At 35.3% G+C, this 26,983-nt stretch overlaps 1 protein-coding gene across 1 annotated transcript in view; it reads left to right on the plus strand.

The window, feature by feature from the left end:
- The window catches only part of ULK4 (unc-51 like kinase 4), a 249,784-nt gene that overhangs the window by 60,118 nt on the left and 162,683 nt on the right, over window positions 1–26,983 (plus strand). Inside the window, exons 21-25 of the mRNA XM_067292453.1 lie at window positions 5,194–5,376; window positions 11,881–12,008; window positions 21,245–21,378; window positions 24,879–25,000; window positions 25,336–25,392. Of these exons, the coding sequence (XP_067148554.1) occupies window positions 5,194–5,376; window positions 11,881–12,008; window positions 21,245–21,378; window positions 24,879–25,000; window positions 25,336–25,392 (624 nt within the window). The remainder of the gene's footprint in view (window positions 1–5,193; window positions 5,377–11,880; window positions 12,009–21,244; window positions 21,379–24,878; window positions 25,001–25,335; window positions 25,393–26,983) is intronic.

Here is a 26,983-nt window from a genome sequence, read left to right on the forward strand (position 1 = left end):
CTGTTTCTCTGCTATTCCCTTGGAGAATGTTTCATCATTTACCATTCCCTTGACTCTTACAACAGACTTTTAGAGCTGCTCCTCTTTTAGAGGCCATTTGGAGTTATGCCTGTTGCTTGTGCAACAGTGAACAGCATTTCCCAGAGAAACTGTTTGTTTGAATTGCATTCAGACATTGAACAAAGATCACCAGAGGAAATGTCAGTGTTTTCCCCACACACACACCTTGAAAAATGAGTTTCTTCTTGGAAAATATAGTATGCTTGAGGTAGGCAAGAGCCACTTTCTGCCCAGTAAGGTGTAGAAGTTATATTTTTGATTCTCAGAAGACTCATCATCAGTGCATCATTACACCTTTTTGCAGCAATGGGCTCAGAGATCAGTGCCATAAGGTTTCACACTTTACTTTGCCCTCAGATGACTGTATGAGAAGAAAGGGTTCTCATCTGTCCCTCCCTAACCCTCAGTGTCTTCTGAGATCCCGGATCATTGCGTCTTCCCAAGGCTGTGAGGTTGAAGTGAACCACTGAGAAATGTTATCTTTGTCAGAGTATTCATGCTATGGGTAGCCAGCCTTTCTTAAGCACTACTGGAGTTGCCTTGTTTTACTTAACTTCTGATAAGAAGAAAGTCTTTATGCATCTTATCTGGAAGGCAGGAATAATGTCTAAGAGGAGGACAAAATACCTAATTATGGCCTAGTTGAACATTATTTTTTATTTTTTAATTTTTTTTATCTGTTGACTAAATAAGCTACTAAAGCTTATTTATTAGTTGGTCACTTCCGAGTGAGGAAGCTAAAAGCATCATAGATTTTGGGTTACTCTGTTCTTCCTGTCTTGTAATTGCAGCTGTGATAGAGAGAACTGATTTGGATGGGCATCTTACTCAGTGTTAAATGCAATGATATGTATAGTAAGAAAGCATATTTATGTTATGTATTTCAAAATTGAATCATCTGGCCCTCGTGGGTTAGTATAGTCGTAAGCCTTGCAATAGTATTGCCATTTTTGCTAACCTCTTACCCTTTGATTTTTTTTTCTTTTCTTTTTAATGCAAATTCAAAGACACTGTTGACCAAGCTTATCAGTTCTCAAGGACCACCCTACAAGCCCTATTACTTATGGCATATATTAGGATAAAGCTGTGGTTTTTTAGAGGTCATGATAGCTGCAATTACCAGGATTCCCTAAGGAGACTCAGCTGATTGCTGGGATGCCCTTTCGATTGGAGAGTTTTTAAATTCAAATGAGAAAGATGTGTGTGGGTTTTTTTTGCTGTTGTTTGTTTGTTTGTTTGTTTTCATCATTCTCTTAATATTCGTCTGTCAAACCCAGGTTCCTGAGCAGTGCATGCGTTAGTGTCCAGGCCAGCTTTTGGAAGAGACTGTCAGATTGCGTGTGCGCACTGAGTTCTGCTGAAGCAAAAATTTCCTTAACATCTAGTGCTTGAATACGTGCAAATCCACAGTATAAATGTGAAAATGGATAATACGAGTGAAAACCAGCTGCTTCTAGCTAACATTATTTTTCTGTGAAGGCAGCAGACTTACTGAAGATCTTGCCTTTGCCTCAGGTAGTTGCTGAGGTTAGATTCATGCCAGAAGTAGGACTTGCTCCAGACTAGCATACTGGAAGGCTTTGGGTGAAAGCAGCGGCAAGAGGGACCCACAGAGCCAGAGACATTCACTCTTCTACATCCTTGGTCCAACTGCCCTGTTTCTTCTTTTTCTGGTCTTGATGGAAATTATTGCTATCCATTAAGCTGATTCTGGCTCTTCTGTTCAGACAAATGTGCTTGTCTCTGAAGGTGTTTCTGGATTTCCCCCCCCCCTCCCCCCACTATTTTGAAGACTGTGCTGTTTGTCAAATGTCTGAGATATAACTATATTATATTATCTATGAAGTGAAGTGGCCCGAGTAAATTTCTGAAGTAAGATACGCTGAGGTAATCCTATAATACTTTTGCTGCTTTGTAGCAAGACAGTAAAGGAACAAGAGGGTGAACTTATTTATTAGATATATTAGTCGAGGCCAGTATAGATCATGGCTATGTATTCATACTTCTGCCGTGTTTGGGAATACATTCTTAACACTTGTTAAGTAAATGCTTGTTCAGATAATTAGTTAATATTAAAATCTAGCACAAGCAGATCTTTTACCAACTGAAATTTATAGAGATTTCAGCAAGTAGCCTAGAAACTTCTAGTATGGGACACATTTAAGTACTATACTGTGGAGATGAGTAGTGGGGGAAATAGTTATATTCCTTATGATTAATGAAATCTGAAACAACAGAAAGCACTTATGGAAGATTGCTTATAAGCCTTGTAACATACTAATGTCATCTTACGTTATATTGTATGATTCTATACGATTTCTAATCATTCCAATTTTTTTCATAGATACGTGGCCATTTTTGTTCTTCATAACCATGTAAATTGACATCATCAGTGTGCCATTATGTTTTATTGTGCATTCATTTTTGCCTTGTTTTAAATGAATCCTGAAGAATTTTTCTTGACTGATATCTATATCCACATGCAAAAATACTTTTCTGTTAAGAAATACATGTGTTGTATCTTTACCTGGAGCTAGCAGGCTGTCTGCAAAGTATACCAGCAGTAGGGCACTATGGAATTGTATTCATTATTATTTTAATCAGTCATAAAAATATATCAAGAAGTTTCTCTGTCTTCAGTCTCTGGAGTTAAGAAATGACCCTTTATGTTGTTCTGCCTGTCAGAGGTGGCAAACAGGGACTGTACCTCAATATTTTTGCTCACTTTGGAGTCCAGCCTGCCTGAGGTAAATACACAGATTTTGCCTGTAGAGAAGCTGTATCTTTTATCATTTTGCTAGATTCAGAGAAGAAATAATTCTATAAGATGTCAGAGTCAAAGTGACATTCTGACAAGCTCAGCAGTAGGAAGAATATTTTCTTTCTAGTATACTGAAAATTACATGCTCATTTTAAAAATATTTTAAAATATTTTTTGAAGAGATTGCTTATCCTGCTGGAGGAGGAGTAACTATTTAAGTGTAAGTCACTTAAACAGAAACTAAGTTGGGAAAACTCAACACAATCATTCTGTCCCCCCCCACCCCCCCAACTAATTGGTGCTGAATAGTTTCTTTCAAGAGACTTGGATATATCAGATGCATTAAAGCATTTGCTCTCAAACTTGAGAGGTATGGAGTGCATCCTGAAGGGGTGAATACTATCCAGCCACCATATGACCAGTGATGGGTAGGGCATATATGGTGTTGGGGCTGGAGCTACAGGGAGAAAAGGTGCCAGTAAAGGCTGTGCAGAGAGCAAGGATAGAGAAGGTGTGTTCTAGAGGAGTCTCTGCCAGTGCCTTTCTCTCACTGTGATCGTTTCTTGTCCTAAGACCACAGTGGAGAGAAGATGGTGTGAGATCTTCTCTGCTCTTAGGACTTCTCATCCTTGTTTCACAATTCCTCCTCCACCACCTTTTGACTTATCTTCGTGTCTTCTTACCGGGTGCAGATCTACTGAAGTGATTTAGGACACTTTGTTTTCTATCCCCCATTAAGCCCTATCTTGTGCTGTTCTGCTGAAGTGTTGGTTTCACTCATACAACATTGCGCTCTGTGACGTATAACCTAATGGGTGTTTAAAGCTTCTCGCCATGACTGTGGTGGGCTGGAGCTTTCCTACTGTCTCTGAAGCTGCAATATGATCCCAGAAGACAGCCATGTCTCCCCTGCAAGTTTTGCCTGGAGGTCATCTGAAGGCCTGTGGCCATGGTGACCCATGTTTGACTAGGTCTGCAACAGAGAGCTAAGGCACTGGCAACATACACCACGTTAGCACACATTAGCACAAGTCAGCGGGTATTGCTTTCACACAGTCCAGCCCTAGGTTCCAGCAATTCATTGATAATATGACCCTCAAGGATATGTTTAGTGAGCTCACATACCTCCCGTCCACTCATTTGAAAACTCAGACTAGAGGTGAAAGGCTGGATTGTATCCTTGGGGAAATAGAGCATGCTGTACGAAGAGACTGAGACTGTATGCTTGTGTTTTAAAAAACAGAGGGGGGAAAGGCAGCAATTGATATGGTTCCTGGACTAGAAAGGACAAGGAAGAGGAGGTACTGAGTAGATAAATTGCATCAATAAAATGTCTGTCTAGTTTTTTTGTCTAAAAAACTTATGTTCATTTTAAGGTAACTTGTCCCTTTTTTCTTCCTTCCATTTATCCTTTTTTTAAGGACAATAAATGATATTTGAGGGAGGTGGAGTTGTTTCTTTGCTTTAGTCATATATATTTGTGAGGGGAGAGTGAGTATGTTCTTGTGTTATGTTCTTGTGCTTAGGAAGACCTAGTGCTGTAGTCACATCTGAGACATTAAAGAGGCATTATTATTTTTTTTTTTTTAAGTTTACTTTTATTATTAAAAGATTGGGTTGTCATTGAATCTTCTTCCTTTTCTTGACTAAGATTTTAGGGATGTAGAAGCTAAATCATTCTTGTCTCTGAAGCTTAGCTTTTAGTTTCTGAACATGTTAGGTTTAGAAATTACTGGAATTTGTAAACCAACCATTTTGAGAATAATATTCATGTTTACTGTACTAAACTGTTCATTAACAAGTATCTAGATCTAAAGCAGTTTAACTGAGGCAAGTGGAACCTGTATTTGGATGGACTCTAGATAGTAAACTGCTATATATCACATTATGGTTGGAAAGATACAAGGGGCAAAGAGACAGAAGAAAGATACTTACCTTTATGGTGACCTGAATTTCTATGGTGTGTGTCATCTCCGTATTTCCTGCTGTCTGTGCTCCTTCCTATTACTATGTTATCTCATACCACTTACGTTCTGTGCTGATAAAAGACCCAAGCACAGACTGTGCCTCTCCATCGTTGTCATCCTCTAGAGGGAAAGGTGACAGAGTGATGTAACACTGCTTGATGTTGATGGACCAAAGATTTCAATTTCAGTTGCATGGGGTACATAGCAATACATCTCAAATTCCAGGTCTCTAAAGAGAAGTAGCCTTTTCCCCTAATATTTATCTTATGACTGAAACCATATGAATTCTCTTTATTCCTAATTTATTGGAAAAGTTGTCACCATATGTTTTTGCTCTCCATTATTTTTAGTAAATAAAAATAAAAAATGCTGTTGTTTATTGGGACTTTTGTTTCACTTTTGTAGGCTTTATGCAGAATTACTCGTTACTCACCCAGTGCTTTCCAGAGTGTCATTGAAAAAGTGGGATTAACAGCTGTACTAAATTCCCTGGCAACTGGAATATGCAGAATTCAGCAGTACATGCTCACCATGTTTTCTGCTATGTTGTCATGTGGGATTCATCTACAGAGACTGATTCAAGAAAAGGTTTGATTTCAAATTAATATTATTTGCTAGCACAAAATTTCATTAATGGAAAGTTAAAGTTGCCTCTGCCAGTGTTTTTGGATTTCAGAATGCTTAACTCAGTGGCCCTCAAGTCTGTGAATAGCAGGAAATGAGGAACAGATATTTCCATTTTCTGAAAACTAGGAAATGCAGATTTAACATCGTAATAGAGAAAAACATTTTAAAGGCCCAGTAATGTTCCCCAGAAATTGCTACTTAGGGAAAATTATCACTTGTTTATGTAACATAGATTATTTATGTTTTTATTTATATTTAAAACAAAAATATGAAATGAGGTATATAGTTTTCCTTTCTCCCTCGCAGATCTTCAAGAGCTAGTACTAATGGGTACGTAAATTGCTGCTGCGGCTAGAATTCAATCAGTTCAGAAAACTCTAGCCTGACAATAACTGATAATGGCCCCAAGGAAAAACAATGAGAAATGCATGAGGACGTCTGCTTTGACGTAGTGCTCTTAAACATTTGAAAGGGAAAATAATGAGTGTCCTGACTGCATCTAAAGCTGTACTTGGATTATGCTCTCCTTAAAAGACCTTAGGCCAATTTGTAAGCGAAATGTCTTGCAGAAATCACTGTTTTATTAACTTGGGCAGGTTTTCTTTTTAATGTCATTGAATAAAACTACAAGTTCTGATGTATGTCTAATACAATTCTTGGAAGAGATGATTAAAAGCTTTCTATTTTGATCACCAAATTAACTTCTTTCACATTCTATGTTTAGAAAAATAGTGTTTATTCTTTGGCAGTAAATTTGTACAATTCACAAACAAAAGTAATTTATATCTACTTGTAGAGAATAAAAATCACTAAGAAAATATGAACTCCAGCTCATGTTTTCATCAGATTTTCTGTTGTAATGTATGCTGTAAATTGATACTCACCTTGACTATAAAAAATGCATTAGGCTTTACTAGAGAGCAATTAGTGTAGTTTCTATATATGTTATTTTCAAAATAATATTTAAATTAAAAAATAATCTACTGTCTTCCACCAATCACTTCTTGCAGCCTAAGATCACTCATTTTCTTCCTAAAAGTCATTTCTGTGCTTTGTCAGAATTGCCAACTCATTCTTTCTAAGTGCGTGTTAGCTGGCCTTAAGCTTTCCACAGATTCCACTACAACAATATTAACAGGTGGCAAATTGTCCCATAATGTCCCATTTTCTAATAGTGCACCTTATTGTGAGTTAGTGATTCAGAGAAGTATATTTAAGAAATATTCACTTGAACATCCAGAGAAAGAATACAATGTGTAACAAGAATGGGTAAATCACAATTTTTGCTGAATTCCCTGTTTAGATAAGACTTACGTTGCTAAAAGGACACCCTTTCTGATACTGCAGTTCTTATGAACTATTTTTTATCGAAGTTTTGAGTTATATTAAAAATAATCAACTCTGAAACTCTTCAATCTGCTTATAGAAAATATAAAATACTATTTTGGAATGCAGTACAGTAATGGCTGAAACTTTGTAGGTTTAAAATTGCTACTTAATCCTTAATGAAATGTCCTAGGTGTGTTGTGAACTAGTATTCCAATTTTGCAGATTAGAAGGTTGAGGTGTAGACAAATACAGAAGTTATTTCAGGTGCATATATCAAACTAATGACAGGAGTAGGAATAATACTCAAAGCTGTAACTAAAAAACTCTTGTGCTTTAATAACCAGATTCTGAAATGTTGGTAAAGGGGTCTAGCTCTACTGCCATATCTCATAGAACAGCTATGTTAGTGCCTCAAATTAGATTGTAGGATTTCAGAAGCAGAAACCAGATTTCCATTTTCTTGAATGGTACCTAAAAATGTAAGGACTGCCAGGTACTATCACAGTGCAAGTAGTAAAATATATATATATATATATATATATATATATATTTTTTTTTTTTTTTTTGCTAAAAGCTGAAGTTAATAATCCATGCACTTTTCAGTATTCTGTGAGCATATCACACAAGTCTGTCCTAATGGAAGAAAGGTAAAGAAAAAAGAAATTCGTGGTGCAGGTCTCCAAAGTGTTCTTCCTCTTGTAGAATTATTGTGTACTACAGCTTAAGAGTTAGAAGGACCTTAGTGTTATTCAGGAGATAATGACAAAGTTGTGACTATCCTTTTAATACAACTGCAAACCAATATATTAAAAGATGCATAAAGATATAAATTCATCATGGAAGGCATTTAGCTCTGTATGTATTTCTGGAAACTCCCTTGGCTCAAAAGACTTAAATCTGGCCTTGTTTTCTACTCCCTTCAAGAACAGAAATAAAACCAGTTAGAAGAACAGAGATAAAACCAGTTACAAAGTAAAACTCTGAAGAAGAAATAGGAGAAATGAAATTTTGTGGTCTGCACTTGTATAAATCTTCAGAGAATTACAGTAGCTAAAAAGGACTGTTACCCCCCCACCCCTCTGATACAGTGCCTTTCTGTTTCTTGCCTTGGAAACAAAAAAGCTGAAATGATATTTTTAAAATAAAGCATGGGGGGAAAAAACAGAATCAAGTATCTTTGGCACCCTATAGCAGTAGCCAGTAACATTGCTGATTACTTTTATCTGTCTGGAAAGGTTCATCTGTGAATGAGTAAAAACCACTACTATAACTTTTTGAAAGTGTTTAGGTTCTTCCAGAGGTCAGACAAGTTTTTTTTTTTTTTTTTTTTTTTTTGTTCCAATCAATAATAAGTAAAATTATTCTGATTTTTAACTAAAAAAAAAAAAACCAAAAAACTTACAGATCACATCTTGCTGTGATCTGTAATACTTCTCCCTCATGAACTGCGAAGGTTCATTGTGATTCTCTTTTCCACTGCTATTTTTTCATTAGTTGGAAACTGTAATTTCTTTTGATATAACATTTTGATTTAACATTTTCATAATTCTTCGCTGAATGCAACAACCCTGCTTGACTTCTTCTAGAAAGTCACCAGCCTGCATATTGGATCCACCCTGATGGCCAGCATGTTTTTAGGGCTACTTGGGTCAATAGGCAGGAGCTGGCTACCGTCTCTGCTGTTGTAGTCATACTTGGGTGTGGATGCTCGTTGGTCCTGGTCACTCTTTCTGCAAGTCATATCCTCATGTGACTCAGCAATGTGGCTCCTGAAGATCAGGATGCCTCTTACCCAGACTCCTGTCCTGCACTTCGGGACCTGAAATGGTGCAAGCTAACAGACTTTTCAAAAGGATTTCTAACTCTGAATTATTTTTATTGAGTTTTCTGTGGATTTTTTTTTGATTATGTTACCAGGAAGAATCTGAGAACTCCATATTTATTTCCATACCAAAACCATGCCAAAGTTATAGCAATAGGTTGCCACAATTACATTGTTTCTTTGCTTCCATGGACTATTATTTACAGTCTCTTTTTATCTCTGTCATGTCCAATTATGCCACTGGGGGAAAAAAAAAAAAGCATTTACAGTGTTGCTCTCATATTTCAGTTACCTTTCCTGATACTTTGTCTTTTACCTGAAAATGGGCAAGTAGCAACCTCTGATGTTGACGCTTTTGTCAATATCAGTATGAATTAATAAGAGGTATAAATGTCTTCAGTAAAATCTTTATAACTTTTAACTTTTAAGATAATATTATGGAGGTATTTGCAATGCATAAAAACAAAATTTGAAAATACACAGCAATACAAAAAATAATTGATATGGAAGCTTAGTTTCTTGTACAGTGAAATAATGGTCTACCTATTTTCCCCTTCTTTAAAAAAAATAAAAATAAAAAATTTCCTTGCTTTTTGTCAGTAATATAGCAAAGCAAATTTAAAACATATGACAATCTTGAGTATAAAACCATGATCTTGTTGCAGGAGACAGCGTGTTCACTTGCAATGAAAAGAGTGTCCTTAGCCTGCAGAGTCTCCATGGATGCATCAAACAGTTGCAGGGCAGGGAAGAACAATATAACAATGAAACAATTAATAATTAATGTAATAGAGAGTATTTCAGCAATTTTGGCTTTTCTGATATGTCGAGTTCTGCAGGTCGGCAAAGATGTGCTACAGACTTTCTTTGGATAAACTGTTGCTGTTTTGCAGTTCCCAAACAGACAGAAAATGTCACATTTATTTCTTAAGCCAGATCATTAAAAGACTCCTGGATAAGTCTGATGTAGATAATTTTAATTGACTGTGTTGTCTTAACTCATGGTAACCCCCACAAATAATATTAAAATTCTTGTTTTCCAGAGCATGAGGACTACAAATAGATGTAGTCAGCTGTGTTTTGGCTTGGAATTGTATGTGTCCATGTTTTGTTGTCACTGTGCTTGGTCTATCAGTGTTAGCAGGCAGGGTGTAGCATTATATATGTGTTTACTCCAAGTGCGAGGTTTTACACGGTTTCTTATTGTAATTTTTTTTGGCTGTTCTGGGTTATTTCGTACAAAAATAAACACTCTGTTAAAATTTCGGCCTTTGCTTTTAGTAGGTTATATTTCAGAAATTTCCCCCCTGCAGGTTCTCACTAGAGGAGCTAAAAGTCATGCTCCATGATCTTTTGACACGTTTAAAGCAGTGAACTTTAAATTGTCTGTGCTAATCACCCACGAGATTAAGAACGCTCTTGTTTATGAACTAAGTTACAAAAATACAGCAAAAGAGTTATAGAATATATAATAATTCATTCCTCTGGGATTTCTGTAGTTATTGTCTGTGCTGATCTCTTTTGCAGACAGCATTAAAATGGAATCTAAGAGAAATCTGATGGCTTATGCAACTTTTACACTCCTCCTGTTCTCTCTCTTCCAGCCTCTGTAAGAAGGCGTAGTTAATTGTTGCAAAACTCTCTCTAGTAAATTTTATTCAGTGTTGGTTTTCAGTTTTAAGAGTATGAAGTTGCCTTCTTTCAGTTATTCTGTCAGCAAAAGAGGATTTGAGTAGTAGTTAGTATGTAAAATGTGCATCATACCGCATGATTTAAAACTTTGTATATAACTTGCAGGTACACAGTAGGTGGCTGCTTAGTTCTGTAGTATCGCTCTCTCTACATCCAAGTCAAGTACAGATGCTGTTCAAATGCAGTTTCTGTTGATGAGGCTGTTTGTACTCAGTCTGCCTCCTGGACAGTCAGTTGAGTTGACTCATTTTTTAATTTTGAATCTTTTGGGGAGGGAGAGAGTAGGAGTAGGGTTTCTGTTTCCAGAATGAGGCATTCTGTTCAGGAGTTGATCCACAAATATAATTGCTGTTGCCAACAGAGACATCTTCGGAGATTGATTTATTTCCCATATAGCCCAGTTGGTCTTCCTACAAGAAGAACATGGATCAGGAGCAGGTGTTTTTATTCTTCAGAGTTAGATAATCCTACAAATGGTTCTCACTTTTTCTCTGTTTCTTCAGGAAATACTATGTTGTTGGATAGAGCGTAAATGATCATCATCTTACATTTTTTACAACTAAGAATACCTAACTTGGCTTTCACAATATGACAGCTCGTTCTCTTTTTTCTTGCCACTGATTCTCAGTTTTGTTCCCTTGGAAGTTGAGGCAGTACATGTGAATCTCGGATCTTTTCACCTGTCAGTCCACATTCTGGAAATTAAGAAGGAAAATTTTTCCAATATATGGGGCAAAACAGAGAAAAAAGCTGGAATTTCAGAAGTCAGTCAGCTAATCATTGTTAAACTTTTCCAAGGGAAATTTTTTGTGAAGTAGTTTGTTATTCTCTCTTCCTCACCATCATTGTTAAACTTTTTAAATGTTGATTTCATTTGGATTTATATTTACAGGGAGGATGGAGTTAGCTGGGATCTTAGGATCTTATAAATTGACTTTTAGGAATGGGGAACAGTCAGTGGGTGAGGAAACTCATGGCTCATTACTGCTTGCAGTTCATTCTTATTTGAGTAGTTCCTTGAAAAGGTATTCTTTACTTCATGAACCTAAAATAAAATTAAATAGTACAATCAGAGGAGGTAGAAACAGGATTACCATCCATTTGGAGCACCTTATGTTTAATTTAGGGTGTGATGTATAAATGATTGCATCTGACAAAGGTATTTTTAATCTTCCTGCATATATGGGAATTAAAAGATAAGTATTTCATCAAATTTGTGGTGATATGTATATTTTAAAAGCACATCAGTCATCTTTTAAAATAATTATATTAAAATATCCTATGTTTATCCTTAAGGTAAGAATACTTTTTAACTGTAAGTTCCATCATGTTTTATAATGAATTATGTAGCTCTCTGGACACAGTACAGAAGATTTGCTTGCTGCAGCTCTTGAAGTTGTACAAAGCAGCTTTGCATTGGGCCAGTCTATCTTGGACAAAATACCTTTATTTAGTGCTATTTAGTGAAATTTTTGGCTATGAAAATGGTCTGAAAAGGACTTTAGCAATACACAATGCAAATTAAAAGGAGGAAATTTTAAATGTATATAGTGATAAAATATAGTATAATGAACTATTTTTCATAAAATAATATTGATGTGTTTGTGTTTATTCCCACCAAGGATTTTGTGACTACAATTATTCGCTTATTTGAAAGTCCTTCAACTTTCATTCGAGCAAAAGCCTTTCTGGTCCTGTTACAAGTTTTAATTAATAACAGGGAGATGTTGCTACTCAGCTGTCAAGCAAGGTAAGGTGATAATAGAACATATAATTAGACATGTGATGTTTATTTCCAAAGTCATATCTGAAATGCTTTTAAATATGTGATATATTTGAGTCAGTGTTTTAGAAGTGAACTATTTTCTGTATAATATGAATCCCTTTATGAGAATATCAAGAAAAGAGTTGTCTCTTGTATTTGGTCACCAGGTTATGATTACTCACACGAGGAAGTCACTTGTCTTATGGGGATGTAAGTTAAGGCCTGTAACTGCTCCATTGCAGCGCTCTGTGCAAACTAACAGTTCCCTGTGTTGTGATGCTGTTCTGGCATGTGACAGCTTTGCTCCTGTGACGTGCCGGTACTGCCTCCTGCTTTGGAACTGGCTTGGGTGTTTTGCCAGGATCCATAGGGCATGGCATAGGGCCACAATATTTTGTGGGTCGTATACAAATATCAATTTTCTAGAACTAACAGCTCTAGAAGAAAAGAATCAGATAAATGAAAATAAAACAGTAACTAAAGGAAAAACAAGTTCAGAGAAGAGAGAGCAAGGAGAAAAATGTATGGAAAAAGAACAAAAGTATGATGCTGCTTATCAGGTTCAAATCTGGAGCAGGAAAGACTATAATAATTGTTAGGAATACAATTTGTATGTGGTTTGGTTTAAGTGAAAGAAGAGCAAAGTGGAACTTTTGTATATTGAGGGTAGGGCTAGAGACTGAAGATGATCTTGACATAGCCTGGAAACAAAATGAGTACTTTGTCTTACTTTTAATAAAAAGTAGTATTGCTAAATGTGAAGACAAAACAGCTAGATAGGGAGGAAGAGTTTCAATTCTTGTTTCTGTGTATCTTTTAAGAACTTTACTTTTAAGAATTTTAGTTTTGAGAATGCAGGGGAGGGAAGTGTTTTAGGCATGTAGCTGACCTCAGTAGTATGGAAGACTCTGGAACAAATATTGAAGGAAAAATAGAGTGTTAATGAAATAGTCTTCAATAGAAATAATGGGAACAAACTGCTCTCTGTGCATGCTTTATGTAGTATTTGTGTGCCCCACCTACAGATGGTTATACTTGATGACTAAGATTGCCATCTTAGTTCTGTCTTGCTTTTTTGTGATGTTACAGAGAAAAATCATCTTTGATAGACCACTGTGAGCATGTATTTAAAAAAAAAAAAGAGAGAGAAAGGAATACAAATAAAGGTGTAGACAAAGGCAGAACAGTATTTATTCAGAATCTACTTGTAGGTCACAATCTACCGTTCAGTGTAAATTTTGTCTAATTTTTCCTGTAGCTTTCTAGACGGAAGTCCTGCCTATATGTACCAGTTGACTTCCTGAAAAATATTTTAAAAATCAGTCATTGTGGCTGGGAGAGATTTGAGAGCCTGCGAGATCTGATCATTTCTTTCTGAAAATTCTCTTATCAATGTGAAGTTCATGGTGGTTATTCGGTCATGGTTATGCTCTTTATATTGTTGCTTTCATTAATAATGTTAGTGATACTACTATCAATTAAAAAAAAAAAACACCTTAGTCTCTGTTCATTGATTCTCCCAAATTAACTGTCATGCATTTTTTTCTCTGATAATGCCTGCACAGTGCTAGTAGTTCACAGCCATTAAAAACCACGTACTTCCTGTCCTAAGGAGCTTGGAAGCAGCGTTGTTCTGTACCCGTCAGAAAGTGCATAAGGGGCAGAGCATTGTTCATTGTATGGTTCTTGGAGGAAGAAAGAACCATAGATGTATTCATAGACAAAAAGCTATCTCTTAATATTAAAGATACTATTTTTGTAGTCAGAATGGGAACCACAGCATGTTTGGTTGTCTTGCTTTCTGGCCCAGTGAAAAGCCTTTGTATACAAGGCAGAAGAGCAAAAATAAATTGCAATTTTCAAGTTTTAGTTGTTTCTGATTAAAACAATAGCTAAAAGTAGCAGCATAACAAGATTGTTTTAAAATTAGCTAACTAGAGTAGGTTCACTCTGTCCCTGTAAGAAATTATTCTTCAGACAGCTTATAGACTGCAATACAGAAGGTGAAGAATATAGTTTCAACTTGTGCTGACCACAGTTCAAGACTAATGGGATGTAGTGTAAACAGTTAATCTTGACAGTTAATGGGTATGGGTCTAGGTAGATACAGTTTAGTTTAAAGCCATTGCTTTGCTAATCAGAACCCAAGATGCCCCAATGATGCTGTTCTGCTTTGAATAGCATGGTTATTTTAAAGTCAGCATGTTATATATCAAATAAGCATGTTATAAGTGCCAATGTAATTGCTGCATTAGTTTTTCTTGTAACTCATTAATGAATAAAAAGGAGGATCTTAACATTCCTTGTTTAAATATAATACAAGTCTGATAAGTAAAATTGCAGTACATGTTAAGGTAAAATACTGCATTTTTTTACTGAAAATAATTTGCCTGAGAAATTACAATGAAGGCATTAACAATTGCTGATAGATGTAGGGGTCTTCTTATATGTTCAAACTCAGTCAACAATAGGAGATAATATGCAGTTTAATGTATAAAAGAGAAGGTTAAGGAAGCTGAAATTCACTTATGCAAGGTAGGCTACTATAGACTTTTGCAACGCTCAGTTGAAAGTAACAACATAGATACAGGCATCTGAATTTTTATTCCAGCTATATACATTTCGTTAAAGTGTAACTTTTGAGTAAAAGCTTTCCCTACTACCTGTTCCCATCCTGCCTTATTTTTTTAATGTTCATTTCTTTTATATGCCAGTACCTAAACTTTCTGCACACTTAAAAGAAGGCCCTTTAAGAGAATTCATTACCCAAAGATCTATTACAATCTCATGTCTAGCATGGCCTGCTGGCCTTCTATGTGTCAGGCTGTTCCAGAAACTTAGTCTGTTTGACTGAGAAAAAGAATAGAAAAGTTTGGTGCTCAATCAAATGGGAAAGCATGGAAATGTAAAGCTGGAGGGCACAATGACTCACACAAGTCAGTGATTTGGGGGAATCTCCCCACCCCCAGCAAATTGTATCAAACTTTAAAAAAAAAAATGTTGCAGCTCTATAAAATAAAAAAAATGTCTGTATTAAACATGCTTTAGATATCTTCATCCTTTTTTGCTAGTAGAGGTTGACTAAAAACGGGTCCTTGAATTGTTGGGGCAAACTGCCTGTATAGGTGCTCAGACATGCAAGACATCTATTCATTTATTGGAGCTCTGTCAGTCTCTGTGAGCTTAGTGAACTGAAGAACCTCCTGTAGGAGAGAAGACTACCAGTGAGAGACCTCCTGCTTTAAGTTCAGTCATCTGGCAGCAGGTCATCTTAGGGGCATGCATTCCTTTCCCCTATTCTGATGCTGGTGAAGTTGTAGCTGAACCTTATTGGTACCTAGAACTGATTTTAAGGATGTAAATTAAGAATTGAGGATAAATGTCACTGATACAAGGGAACAAACAAATTTTAGAAAACAGTGCTTAAAGAGACCTTGAGAGGTTACAGAGTCTATTCCTCTGATCCAGGTCAAAGTCTGTTACATATCTTTTTAAAAAATGTTTTAGTGTAAATTAGTGGCGATTCCATAACCTCCTTTTGTTGGGTATTCTAATTGCTGGCTATTTTTAACATTTAAAAATTCATGCTGACATCTCATTGAAATTTCACTTCTACAGGTTAAGAACAGGCAACACACAGAAAACAATTTAGACCCTTTCCTTTTGCAGCGACTTCTGTGTATTTGGAGACTCTTGTCATGTCTCTGCACAGTCTTCTGAACTTTGACTAGATCTTTTCTTTCTTCCTATTGATCGTGTTTTATAAGTGAGTAGTTCTTAATCTTTTTAAGTATTGGACATCATTCCCATTACTCAGTGCTGTTAACTCTCTGAAATTCTCTCCTTTTTCCTCCACTCTTCCAGCTTTTCTCAGTGCTTCTTCCTGGTATCTTCTGATCTTATCTTCATCATGGAAAGACTTACTAGCTAGGCTGCCATTTATCTCGTCTTGATGAGCCTTGAATGTTACTGTGCGCCACTGATGAGGTGCAAGTCATTTACTGGGAAATAAAGTTTAAGACCCCTTTTCGTTCTTGTTATTGCCAGTGATCCACATTGTTATTGAAATGGGATGCCTAAAACTGGATACAGTAATGCAACTAAGGTTTTATCAGTGGTGAGTGGAGTGAAAGGATTGATTCACATGTCTTATAGATGACATTTCTGCATGTATTTCCCCAGTATGTTGTTTCTCTTTTTTGTGATGTGATGTCATTGTTGACTTATGCTCGCTTTCATCCGTTGTTGGGGCTGGCACAAGTGGGAGGGAGCAGAGAGCTGCCTTTAGCAACAGAATGCACGAGGTGGCAAAAATCAACTCAAGAGATGAGCTTGGGCTGTTCTAGTTGTTTCTGATATTACTGCTGCCAGCTCTGTTTGCCAGAAGTTACTTTCCTTAAAGTAAGGCTGCCAAACAGAAATGTGCCCTTTCAACTCAGTTCACAGTATGGCATCTTAGCAGTAACCTGGTTTCTTCCACGCATTTGCTGTTTGAGCTACTGTGGTCAACTAGGGACTTGGAGAAACTTGCATCTTTAGTGAGTGAAGTGAGAGGGAGTTTCCATCAAATGTCCTGAGAGAGAACAAGTGAGACAATAATGTCTCAATTCTCCAAAGCTAATATACAAGTCTTAGTTCTCACTGCCCTCTGTTATCCTTTCAGTTCTGTTACACTTACATTATACAGTTGCTATTCCTGTTACTAAGATAACAGTTTTCTGTGCATAGGTGATGATGAATCTAGCTTTTACTCTACCCCATATACTCCAAATCTCCTTCCCAGCTAGTCATTCCTCATGGTGAATCTTAATTTCTTCTTGTCAGATTGATTATATACTCTATTTCACTGAAACAATTTTCTTCCTCTCCCTATGCTCACCTTTTCTCTCTACATCTCTCCATCATGCATATTTTCTACCATTCCTGTTTCATTTTGTTTCAGAACTGTCTTCTAGGTTCTAGACCTTCAGTGTGTCTTTGGACCACAAAAGCTCTCCAAGTATAGAACCATCTATATGCTAATAAGGACACATAATTTTATGTGTTGAACTTAACATGGTGATTTCTTTGCTGCTAAAATAGTTCTTTTTGCCAGCAAATTGTTTTTCCCACCATATTGCCAGTGTGGGTAAGTATTCAATACATGGTGATGGCATTCAGATATTTCACTTTTAAGATTGATCAGATTCATTGTAATAAAATTAAGAGGGGCACAATCATATGTTTGTATTTCAGGTGTCCAGTGTTTTTTCTATTATTCTTTTTATCTAAAAGTCTCTATATCTAGCAGAATAAAATGTTAGTTTTGCAACAAATTGTACAAAATCTTAATACTTATACAAAACCTTTGTTTCCTTGGTATTAAAGAATAAGTAGTAAGGGTCTTCTTGGGTAATTCCTATCCCTTATTTTTAATTTCTGGGAGCGTATGTCAGCAGAGTCATAGCTTTAATTTTATCCTTTGTACAAAAGCAAAGGTCTGACATGCACATTCTCATAGAAATATAGTTGAACTGCAAATTCAAAGTTTTTGTTGAATGACCAGAGTACAGTGTCAGAGTTTCTTGATAATATACTATGCAATCATATCTGTTTCTACATAATGTATATTACACTAGTATTCTGCTGTTATTTTTAGTTCTTGATTTTTAAGATTATTTAATTATTGAGCTGCACTTTTTTGAACACACTGAAGAAATGCTCCTTGAGTACATTTTCGGTTTCCAGTATAATTTCCATGCTTTTTTATGAAGTAAAAATAATTTATAACACTATGAGTAATTTAATATTTTAATTTTTGTATTCAACATTTAGTTCATATGGTATTTTCATAGCCTAAGTTCAGTTCAGTACAGAGCTGTTTATTTTGTGAGCTCTGTATTGTTTCAAGACTGTTGAAACGAAAATGGAGCTGTTAGGAAGAACTTTGGAAAGGAACTCATAGTTGCTGATAGGGTTTTGCTCATAACTTAGGCAGCAAATTTTATTTCTAAGCCCTCACTTTTTTTTACTACTCTCTGACTTCTGATGTTTGAATTACTAATTTCTCTGTCGCACACAAGCAGTTTCTGTCATTGTCTCCTCAGTTTCAAAGGCCAACTAACATTCTTAGTTCTGTAAGCTTCACTCCCAATCTGAATATACATAGATTACCTTTTTTTAAATGAGAATAAAAAATGTTGATGCAGTAAGTTGCAAAGAATGCCGTAAATACAGAGCAAGGCTCTTCAAAGAGGAGTTAATTGCTTCCAGACTACTTCCATACTTTGCGAAGCAGTGCATCTGTGTGGTACACGTTGTGGTAGATTGACTAAAATGAAAACTCCAGTAGACTGACTCTTAAGAGAGAAATTATTGTTATTTAATTATTGTTATTATTTAAATTACTACTGTTTAATAATATTGTTTTAAATTCTTATTGTTGTTATTTTAAAGTAAGCAAATGCTAAAATAAAGCTTGTATGAACTGTTTCCTGATCATAAATAAGACTAGTGGAGAAAGATGTAAAACTGATGTTCTACCATTGTCTAAAATTTCTCTGGTCGAATTAAAAAGGGAGTTATTCTCCAGGATTTAATGAAAACTGATGGTGCTCAGCACTTAAAAAAAATTTTTTTTGAAGTGAAGTGGCTAAATATGACCTAAGAATATAAATCCACATACCCAGTTCTGAAGTGTTGGCAAGTATTAATAATGTAGTTGTTCTTAAAAATATACAACTTCAATCTGTTGAAAGCTTTGGTTTCTTTGGAAACTTTATTAGATTATCAAAGACATACCATAATTCTTTAATCTGCAACTACTTTGCATAGAACAGAGCAATTGTTGTCATATAAAAGTTAAGAAATGAAATAATTCAAACTTGCCAGAAATTATAATCCTCAGTCTTTTACAGTGGTACATATAGAACAAACGATTAAGGAATGATGTGGTGTTAAGCATTTATAAAATATTTGTGAATTTACTAGCATGCAAAGAATAAAGATGCTGAAAACTTGGATTGTTTGGGTTTTTTTGCATACAAACTCACTGATGGCCATATCATCCAATACAGATATTGGAAGAAGATTTTTTTAAATCGAACTCAGCTTCTTAGAGAGTGGTTAATTCCTCATCATGTTTAACTTACTTTTAATAATGCCTACATATTTTGTTCATGTGTTATTAAGACGTCTATTACATGAATTGAATAAAAGTGGTATTTCTGTAAGCCCAATTTGGCCTATTAACCAGAACAGTGAGATTCTTGAGGCAATAAAGCAGCTGATGAATAGTTCTACAAATGACTGAGCAATTTGTCCAGGACAACAGAGATGCTAATGCTGTCCTGACTATATATAGTTTTATACAGTTTTCTTATGACAATGTTTAGTTGAACAGTACTATCAGGAAAAAAGTAGTTGTGCATAATTTTAGAAAATCTGTATAAGAAGGGAAGGACAGCACAAAGAGAGAACTCAGGAATTTACATAAACTTTTTATCTTTCCTCTTTCAGAACAAGTAAACACACTTTGGATGTTTCTCAAATGTGATTACCTAATAGAACATGCCTTTAAAAAAACAAACTCTTCCCCCAGCAGTAAAATCAGTCATGCTGAAGTCTATTCAGCCTATTTTAAGTAAAATATAACCTAATCAAAGCTTATTCCTCTATAAAATGAGATGTTTGTTAAATGGCAAGACTGTTCTCTTAACGGAAAAAAAAACCAAGTACAAACTCCAGATCTTTTGTTACATTTTTATTCATAGCTAAACAGTTTTAGGGGTAAAAAATTGCATGGTTGTCTGGAAAAGCTAGAGAGCTTTATATGATTTTAATTTAAATTATTCCATTTTATATATTTTTAAAAAACCTTAAAGCTTCTAAGAGTAAGATTAAAGGGTATAGTCAGGTTTTCAATAGTTCTCATCTACCACACACATCAAAACTCCTTTTAATTGAATACAATTTCCAGAGATAGAAAAAACAGAAGATGTCCATATAGTCTGTGGGAAATGCAGCTGAATGTGTTGCCTCTGGACTATTGCAGATGTGGAAGGTAGTTACTGGACAGGCTATTTGGTTTATCTCTATTCTTGTCTCTGTAGCACGGTTCAGGAAGGAGCCGGTGAGTTGTGGTATTCCATAATATTCACGTGTTGTTTAGAGGCCTAATCCTGTGAAATATGTTCCTGTGTAATTCTTATTTCATTGAGTATGTCAGCTTTATGATGGAAATACACACCTGCTAGGATAAAAGTTTCTGTTTGAGTCCTGCAGTTCTGTTGCATACACTTGAAACGGTTTGTCAGTTATTTTCATACTTGTAGGAAAGAGTGTTGATTTTTAAGGACATGTAAGAAAAGGGATAGTACTGAAGTATGTTCTTAAAATCCAGAGCACGGATCTCGCTCACCAGTGACTGATGGTTCTGTGCACTGCACACCCAGGGAATTTGAATCTGAAACAAAGATGTCAATATTAGGCCCCTAAAGGGCCTCCTGTCTATGCAAAAGAGCATTTTTAAACATTGCCTGAAGCATTCTGTTATAGGTGTATTTTTAAAGCAATCTCTTGCAAGTTCACCAATGACTAATAAATCAGCTACTATAGCTTACTCCGAAAAATGCTATTATGCAGAATAGTATAGCTATACAGCATGTATCAGTTAGAATGTAAGCAGAGAGTTTGTCTTGAGAAAATTTGAACATCTAATTACCAGAGAAAGGATATAAGGCTAGTTAGACTTTGGATCTCTTTCAGTATTGCCATTCTTACTTGTGCTGACAATAATAGGCTGTAATAAGAATTTTTCTTTTTTTCTGGATTGAAAGTTTGATTGCTTGTTACTTAAACTATACTTGCTTTTGGAATTCTTACATGTTGGAAAAAGTTGTCTTTAATCTTTGCTTGTATTTTGTATATTGGTCATAAGTTTCAAAATAAAGTGGATTTTAAAATTAGTCTCTCCCTGTCTAAGTCTGAGGAGGGATTCACTCCATATGTTAACATCATATATTCATTTAAACTAGTAAGGTTTTTTGACTGTTGTTCCATGTCATGGTAATTTGTGTTATTTTTAAAATTGATTTATTCAAAAGGGAAAATCCAAAGTTTCAACAAAATTACATCTTGATTGTAACTACAGATACTGGAAATGTCTGCTTTAGTAGTATTTTTGAGATATAGTATTATTTTTTTCTTATGAGAGGTAATGTTTTGCCTTTGCTTAAACGTAGACTCGTGATGTATATTGAAAGAGACAGCAGAAAGGCCACACCAGGAAAAGAGCAGCAAAGCAGCAATGAATACCTGTCAAAATGCCTGGATCTTCTCATCTATCACATTGTACAGAAACTGCCAGGAATTCTAGGTAAATTGAGTTGGTTACTGAACAAATCTTGCCTTTTCTTACTTCCTTGAGAAATACTTAAATATCTCCCTACATATAAAGGTGGAAAGATGGTATTTTCTGATTACATAAAGTTTGCATGACACCAGCTTCACTAAGTTTCTTGGTTATGTCATGATCAGATACTTTTGTATTGGAATCTTGAATGCATGATTTCCTGTATTGATGCTTAGCATTTGTTGGATGGTAAGCCCCAACAGCTCCGTCAGGACTGAGACCCAGGTGTACGAGATGTGTTATCTTTGGCACAATGACTATTTTGCTGAAACTTGCTGAGAAGGCATTTGGCCAGTTTGGTGAAAATCTGCACAAATTTTACTAGTATTGGAGCCTTTGAAAAGATGAAGAGCTACTTGAAAATTTGTACAGGTCATGCATGTTCAAATAGAAATTTGCTCGGGTTTAGCAGCTAAATTTCTGTTGTCCTTGAATATGCTCAGACCCTTCATAGTTGGATGAGACACTGGGGAAGAGAGGACCGGTAGAAGGAGCAGTGAAAGACGTGTGTGAATACGACAAAACTTGAGTGTTACAGGGGATAATTTGGACTGATTGGGCAACTAGTGAAGAAGCTGAAGTAGAAAGAAATTAGTTTGAGAATTTGAGACAATAAAGAGATGATGAAGCAGGATGAGAGTTTTGGCCATTTAAACAAAAATAATAGAATATTGAAAAATTAATGAGAGTCTATTGGCAAGATGTGAACATACTGTTGGTATAGAACAAAAGTGATGTCACAAAAATGACCCCAGAGAAATAAAAATGGTGGGATTGTCTATATTGGAAAAAAAATGTGCTATATGATATGTGGGGAAAAATGATAGTTTTAAAACTCCACAGTTTTAACAGAGAAAGAGTAGAGGGAGAAAGGTAAATGGGAAGACGAAGGAGGAAATGCTGAGAGTCCTTAAGAAGAGAAAGGGAGTAAGACCCTGCTGTGTATGATTTGTCCTTAAATTACAAAATTATTTTCATAAAATTATCTACTTAAGAGATGATATCTGATATTTCTCATTGGATATAAATTATTGCTAGAATATTGAAAAAGAAATGGTAGCACTGCAAAGGTCAGTAGACCTAAATGTTATGCTGCCATTTTAAAAGAAACTTTACTTATTATGACAAGGCAAATTTTGCCTTGCTGCAAATATGTGGTTCTTTTTTTCTAACTAATATCAGGTCCACATATTGGGCATGTTTCAGGATTTGGAGGCTTCAAGCTATAAAAGTTTTGAGGCAGATGTTAGCCTCTTACTGTCTATATATACTGTATACATCTAACACAGTAGGCCCTGTTAGATTCCTCAGGATCCGAAAGTGCTCTAAATCGAATATATAGTTGTTATCATTACAAAAAATAATGCATTAATTTCTTTAACATGGGTTCTGCTGTTTTTTTTTTTTTTACTACTGATATACAGCTTTAATGGCATTGTTTGGACAACTGATACAGCAAGTGTAAATTTTACACTTTGTTTTCCTTTCCAAGCTAGATTTGTGTTTTGATTGTTTCTATCAAGATTAACTTGATCTGTCCATATTTGTCAGAAGCCTTTTTCTTTTTATTACTGTGAGTATGATGAAGGAACACATTCTTCTTGAGGGGGTAAAAGTTATGGTCTCCTAAGAAAAATGACCAGATTTGCAAAGTGGAACACTTAAAAGCAGTTTCACTGTTGAATTAGAAATTATTTCTAGCTAGCTTTTAATATGCATTTGTTTAAGCATCTTACTGATCCCATCTTCTTCCACCAGATGTAGCTATAAACTAAATAGATTAAAAAACAGAAAATAGAAATTGGCCTTAAAGATGTATTTCAATAAATGAAAATATATTGATAATCTGGTGAATAACTTTAAAAGTTTTCAGTTATCTTAGGTAAGTGATTTTTACTTCTGTATTTATAATAATTAACCCATTTTTATGAAATAAATATACATGGCTTAGATCATACTAAAAACTGAAGTAACCATGTCTGTCTATCAGTTGGAAAATTGGCAAAAGTGATGATTATATACAGCTTAAAATATAGAAAGAGGGTAGGAGGTTGACCTGATTTGAGTATCTGCTGTTAACCACTAATAGGTGTTGGTAAATTACAGCGTTGTTATTAATTCAACACAGAAGCGTGTTGATGAAAGGATAATATTTTGTCTCATGTATTTGGAAAATTTTAAGTAGCGCCTTCTTTTTCTTGAGCAGTTTGTAGAATGAGTCAAATCTTTAAGCCTAGGTATTTTTACAGTCTAATTTAGTGCCAGGCTCTGTCAATCCTGCTTATGTGAAAATTGAACTGCATGGGAGGAGAAGAAAAGCACTGGTGTTATTCAACATGAATAAGCTCGGTGACTTACTTTGTAAGGAAGGGTCTGTTCTGGCATGAAGATTGTATAAAATACTGAATCAAGTCCTTTATTTGTTTAATGTCCATTTAATTTGCTTTTTACAGTTTTGTGAAGCCCTCTCTTTAGGGAAGATATGTAGTAAGTGCTCTTTCAAGGACAAGATTTGGCTTTTAATATTTTCAAGCTATAAGGATTGAATTTTCCTTTTTTTGCATGTGAGCTACCGCTTGTCTCCCGCTTCTTCCATTTTAATCCCATGCAGAAGGCGTCTTGTTTTCTGAGACAATAATTAATGTAACACAGACTCAGCATAATGTTCCTTGATTATTTTATTTATTTTTTTTATGCCTCTTGTAGTTTGGAGTACAGTTTTCACTATTGTAATGAGAATTTTGTTCCCTCATTATTGTGTCTGAGGTTTGTTTCAAAGGTAACTTAAGTTCTCTCATTGACCTGCTGCTGCCTCTTTATTTGTTCCATGGAAACATGAGTATTCCTGTTGCTTTAGATAACTTCTGTCATTCTTAAAGCTGTGTGTGTGTGTGTGTGTGTGTGTGTGTGTGTGTGTGGCTGGTGGGGGGATTCTGGAAAGGGGGAGGATGTTTGTTTGTTTGTTTTTTGTTCTGACTGTACTGTGCTGCAGGAAAAGTGAACTTCTTGAACACTGTGTGATCCAATAATGGTGAAGCTCCTTGACAGCTAAGCCATGAGAATTTTGCCTTTGATTTCACTGGAAATAGAATTGTGGTCACAGCATTTCAAGAGTGTTTGAAATTCCATGCTCATGTAGCCACTCAAAGCCAGTATAGGTTCACCCTGCTGTAAGGGGTAGTTTCATCTTTCCTTCTGCATCTGCCTTATGTTTGTATCCTCACCCTTTTACTAGAGGTAGCATTTGTGCATCTGTCCCTGTATCTGGAGCAGAAAATGGACCTGGCTGAAAATTAAACTAGAAAAGTGTTGGATCAGGTCCCTGGTATATGTGCAGTCACATGAACACTAGTTTCAGCAGGAGGGAGAAGGTGGGATTGAATGTGGAACACAGATACTTTGTCATTTGCTTTTGTTTAGTAAACCAATTATGTTAGCTCATTCTGAAATGTTATTTTCTGCAGGTGACATTCTCAGTGCCTTAACTAATGTCTCTGGGCGTAAACACCCATCAACAGTTCAGGCCAAACAGCTGAAGATGTGCCTTCCCATGATGCCTGTAGTGCTCCATCTTGTGACATCCCAGGTAGATTTTTCTTTTCAGAAATTGTTAAACAAAAAACCTAAACTGTTGCAATTTCCCAAAATGCAATTTCTGCTGATTGTAATCAGCATGGACCAAGTACATCTTTTCTTAATGTAGAATTATGTCAGTGAGTATTCCAGCTAAGTAACGGCATTAAAGATGTAAACCTTATTTTTGCATTTTGTAAGGCAAGCCTGATGATAGAAGCAAGTAAATATTTTGTCCCCCCACCCCTTTTTTTTTTAATATAGATGTGAAAAACATGTTTTACTTTTTCTGGTCGTAAGATATGCATTTATTGTAATTTTTTAAAAACTTTTGTTAAATTCAAATAGGTATTTCGTCCCCAGATAGTAACAGAGGAGTTTCTTTTCAACTATGGGACCTTACTTGTGAGTAAAACCTTTTGTTAAATTAAATTTTATTTAGAAAAAATGCATATACATACAGTTTGGAGAATTATTTTAATGTAATTACATTAAATTTATAAATCAGAGAAATTGAATATTATTCTAAATATAACCTTTTAGCTTCTATTAAAAATTGTGTATATTATCATAAAATGTTTTCTATAGTAATAGATTGGGTCAAAGGGAAAATATGCTATCCTGTGTTCAAGTATAGAGAAACTTTGCACAAGTCTGATAAATTGAGAATTTCCTTTGTGCTTTATTTTACCGTAGGAAAGCTTAACTCTGAATTATACACAATATTCTTTCTTGATTTCTAAGATGAAGTCATGAGTAGAAATGAAACATAAATTATAATCTAATCTATGTTTAAGGTATTCTTTCCTTTTGTTATCTTTTCTTCTTGCCAGTACTTTTACACTCTATTTAGGTGATGAAAAGCTGAATATTATAAGCTGCAGAGCTAATATACTTGTCTCATGTAACATCCACAACCTATTTATGGCATTAGCAATAGAAACCGAACTGGGATTTTAAGTGTGCCATAAAACAGTATAGTTAAAATGAAGTAGTACTGTTGTAATGTAATTTCCTTCTACAGAAACAGTTCTTCTTGCCAAATGAGAAAAAGCATATTCTAAGAATTACATGTCAGTGTTAAGCAAACACTTTTAAGTACATGTGTATTTGCTTCCATAATAGTATGCAGAAATGCTTCACCACAAACAGCTAGATTACAGTTTACTGTTCAGATTCACTTCTCTTTTTCCTTCTCTTTTGATTCCAAGAAAATGAGGGTTTAATTTAGCTCTACTGGCCTGTGATTGAAAAGAAAGTGTCCACAAACTATTTTTAGAAAAAAATAGCGTTAGATTTAACAAAAAATAATAAAAAAATAACAGCTGAATTGCAAACTCTTTTTCTTTTCAAAACATTTGTAAATAGGTAGTAGATCTATTTTTTGGATCAACCTTCTAGAAGGTGCAAGTCTTCTGTCAACAATGTAGGTACAGCAGAGCAGGTAGAATATCGTTTTCCTTTTGATGCTTCTCCAACTTGCCTGAACTACTGACTGAAGAAGTCATCTTCCAGTTAGTTCATATTCCAGTCCCTTTGGCTCTAATAACAGCTGTAGCAGATTTACCAGTACGTGTTAATTTTAGATTTTGTGATATTGAGATTTTGTACTTTTTCAGAAATGGGTTAGCATCCCCGTTTGAATCCTGTCTCCCTACAAAATAGTTGTGACTTTTAGGCTACAAAAGTAATGTATAATAACAATATATATTTATTACTGAGGATAGATTTGAAAAAAAAAGTTTGATTTGTATCTCTTATTATAGCTAATGGGTAGCGAAGCCCTTTAGAAAGCTCCTGCTGAATATTTCCTGCATCTTGTCCTTTTAATATCCATAGAACAAGGCAATTCAGGGACTTGCGTAGTCTACTTCAATTTATGCATAAAAAAGGGGAAATAGTATCTGAACAGTGCCTATCAAATTAGAGTTCATTTTATGTAACTGTTTGTTGTGATGTGACTAATGTAATGCCTCTGGAAGAGCAGCTATCCATT

This window comes from Apteryx mantelli, chromosome 2 (genome assembly GCF_036417845.1).
Source record: "Apteryx mantelli isolate bAptMan1 chromosome 2, bAptMan1.hap1, whole genome shotgun sequence".
NCBI lineage: Eukaryota > Metazoa > Chordata > Aves > Apterygiformes > Apterygidae > Apteryx > Apteryx mantelli.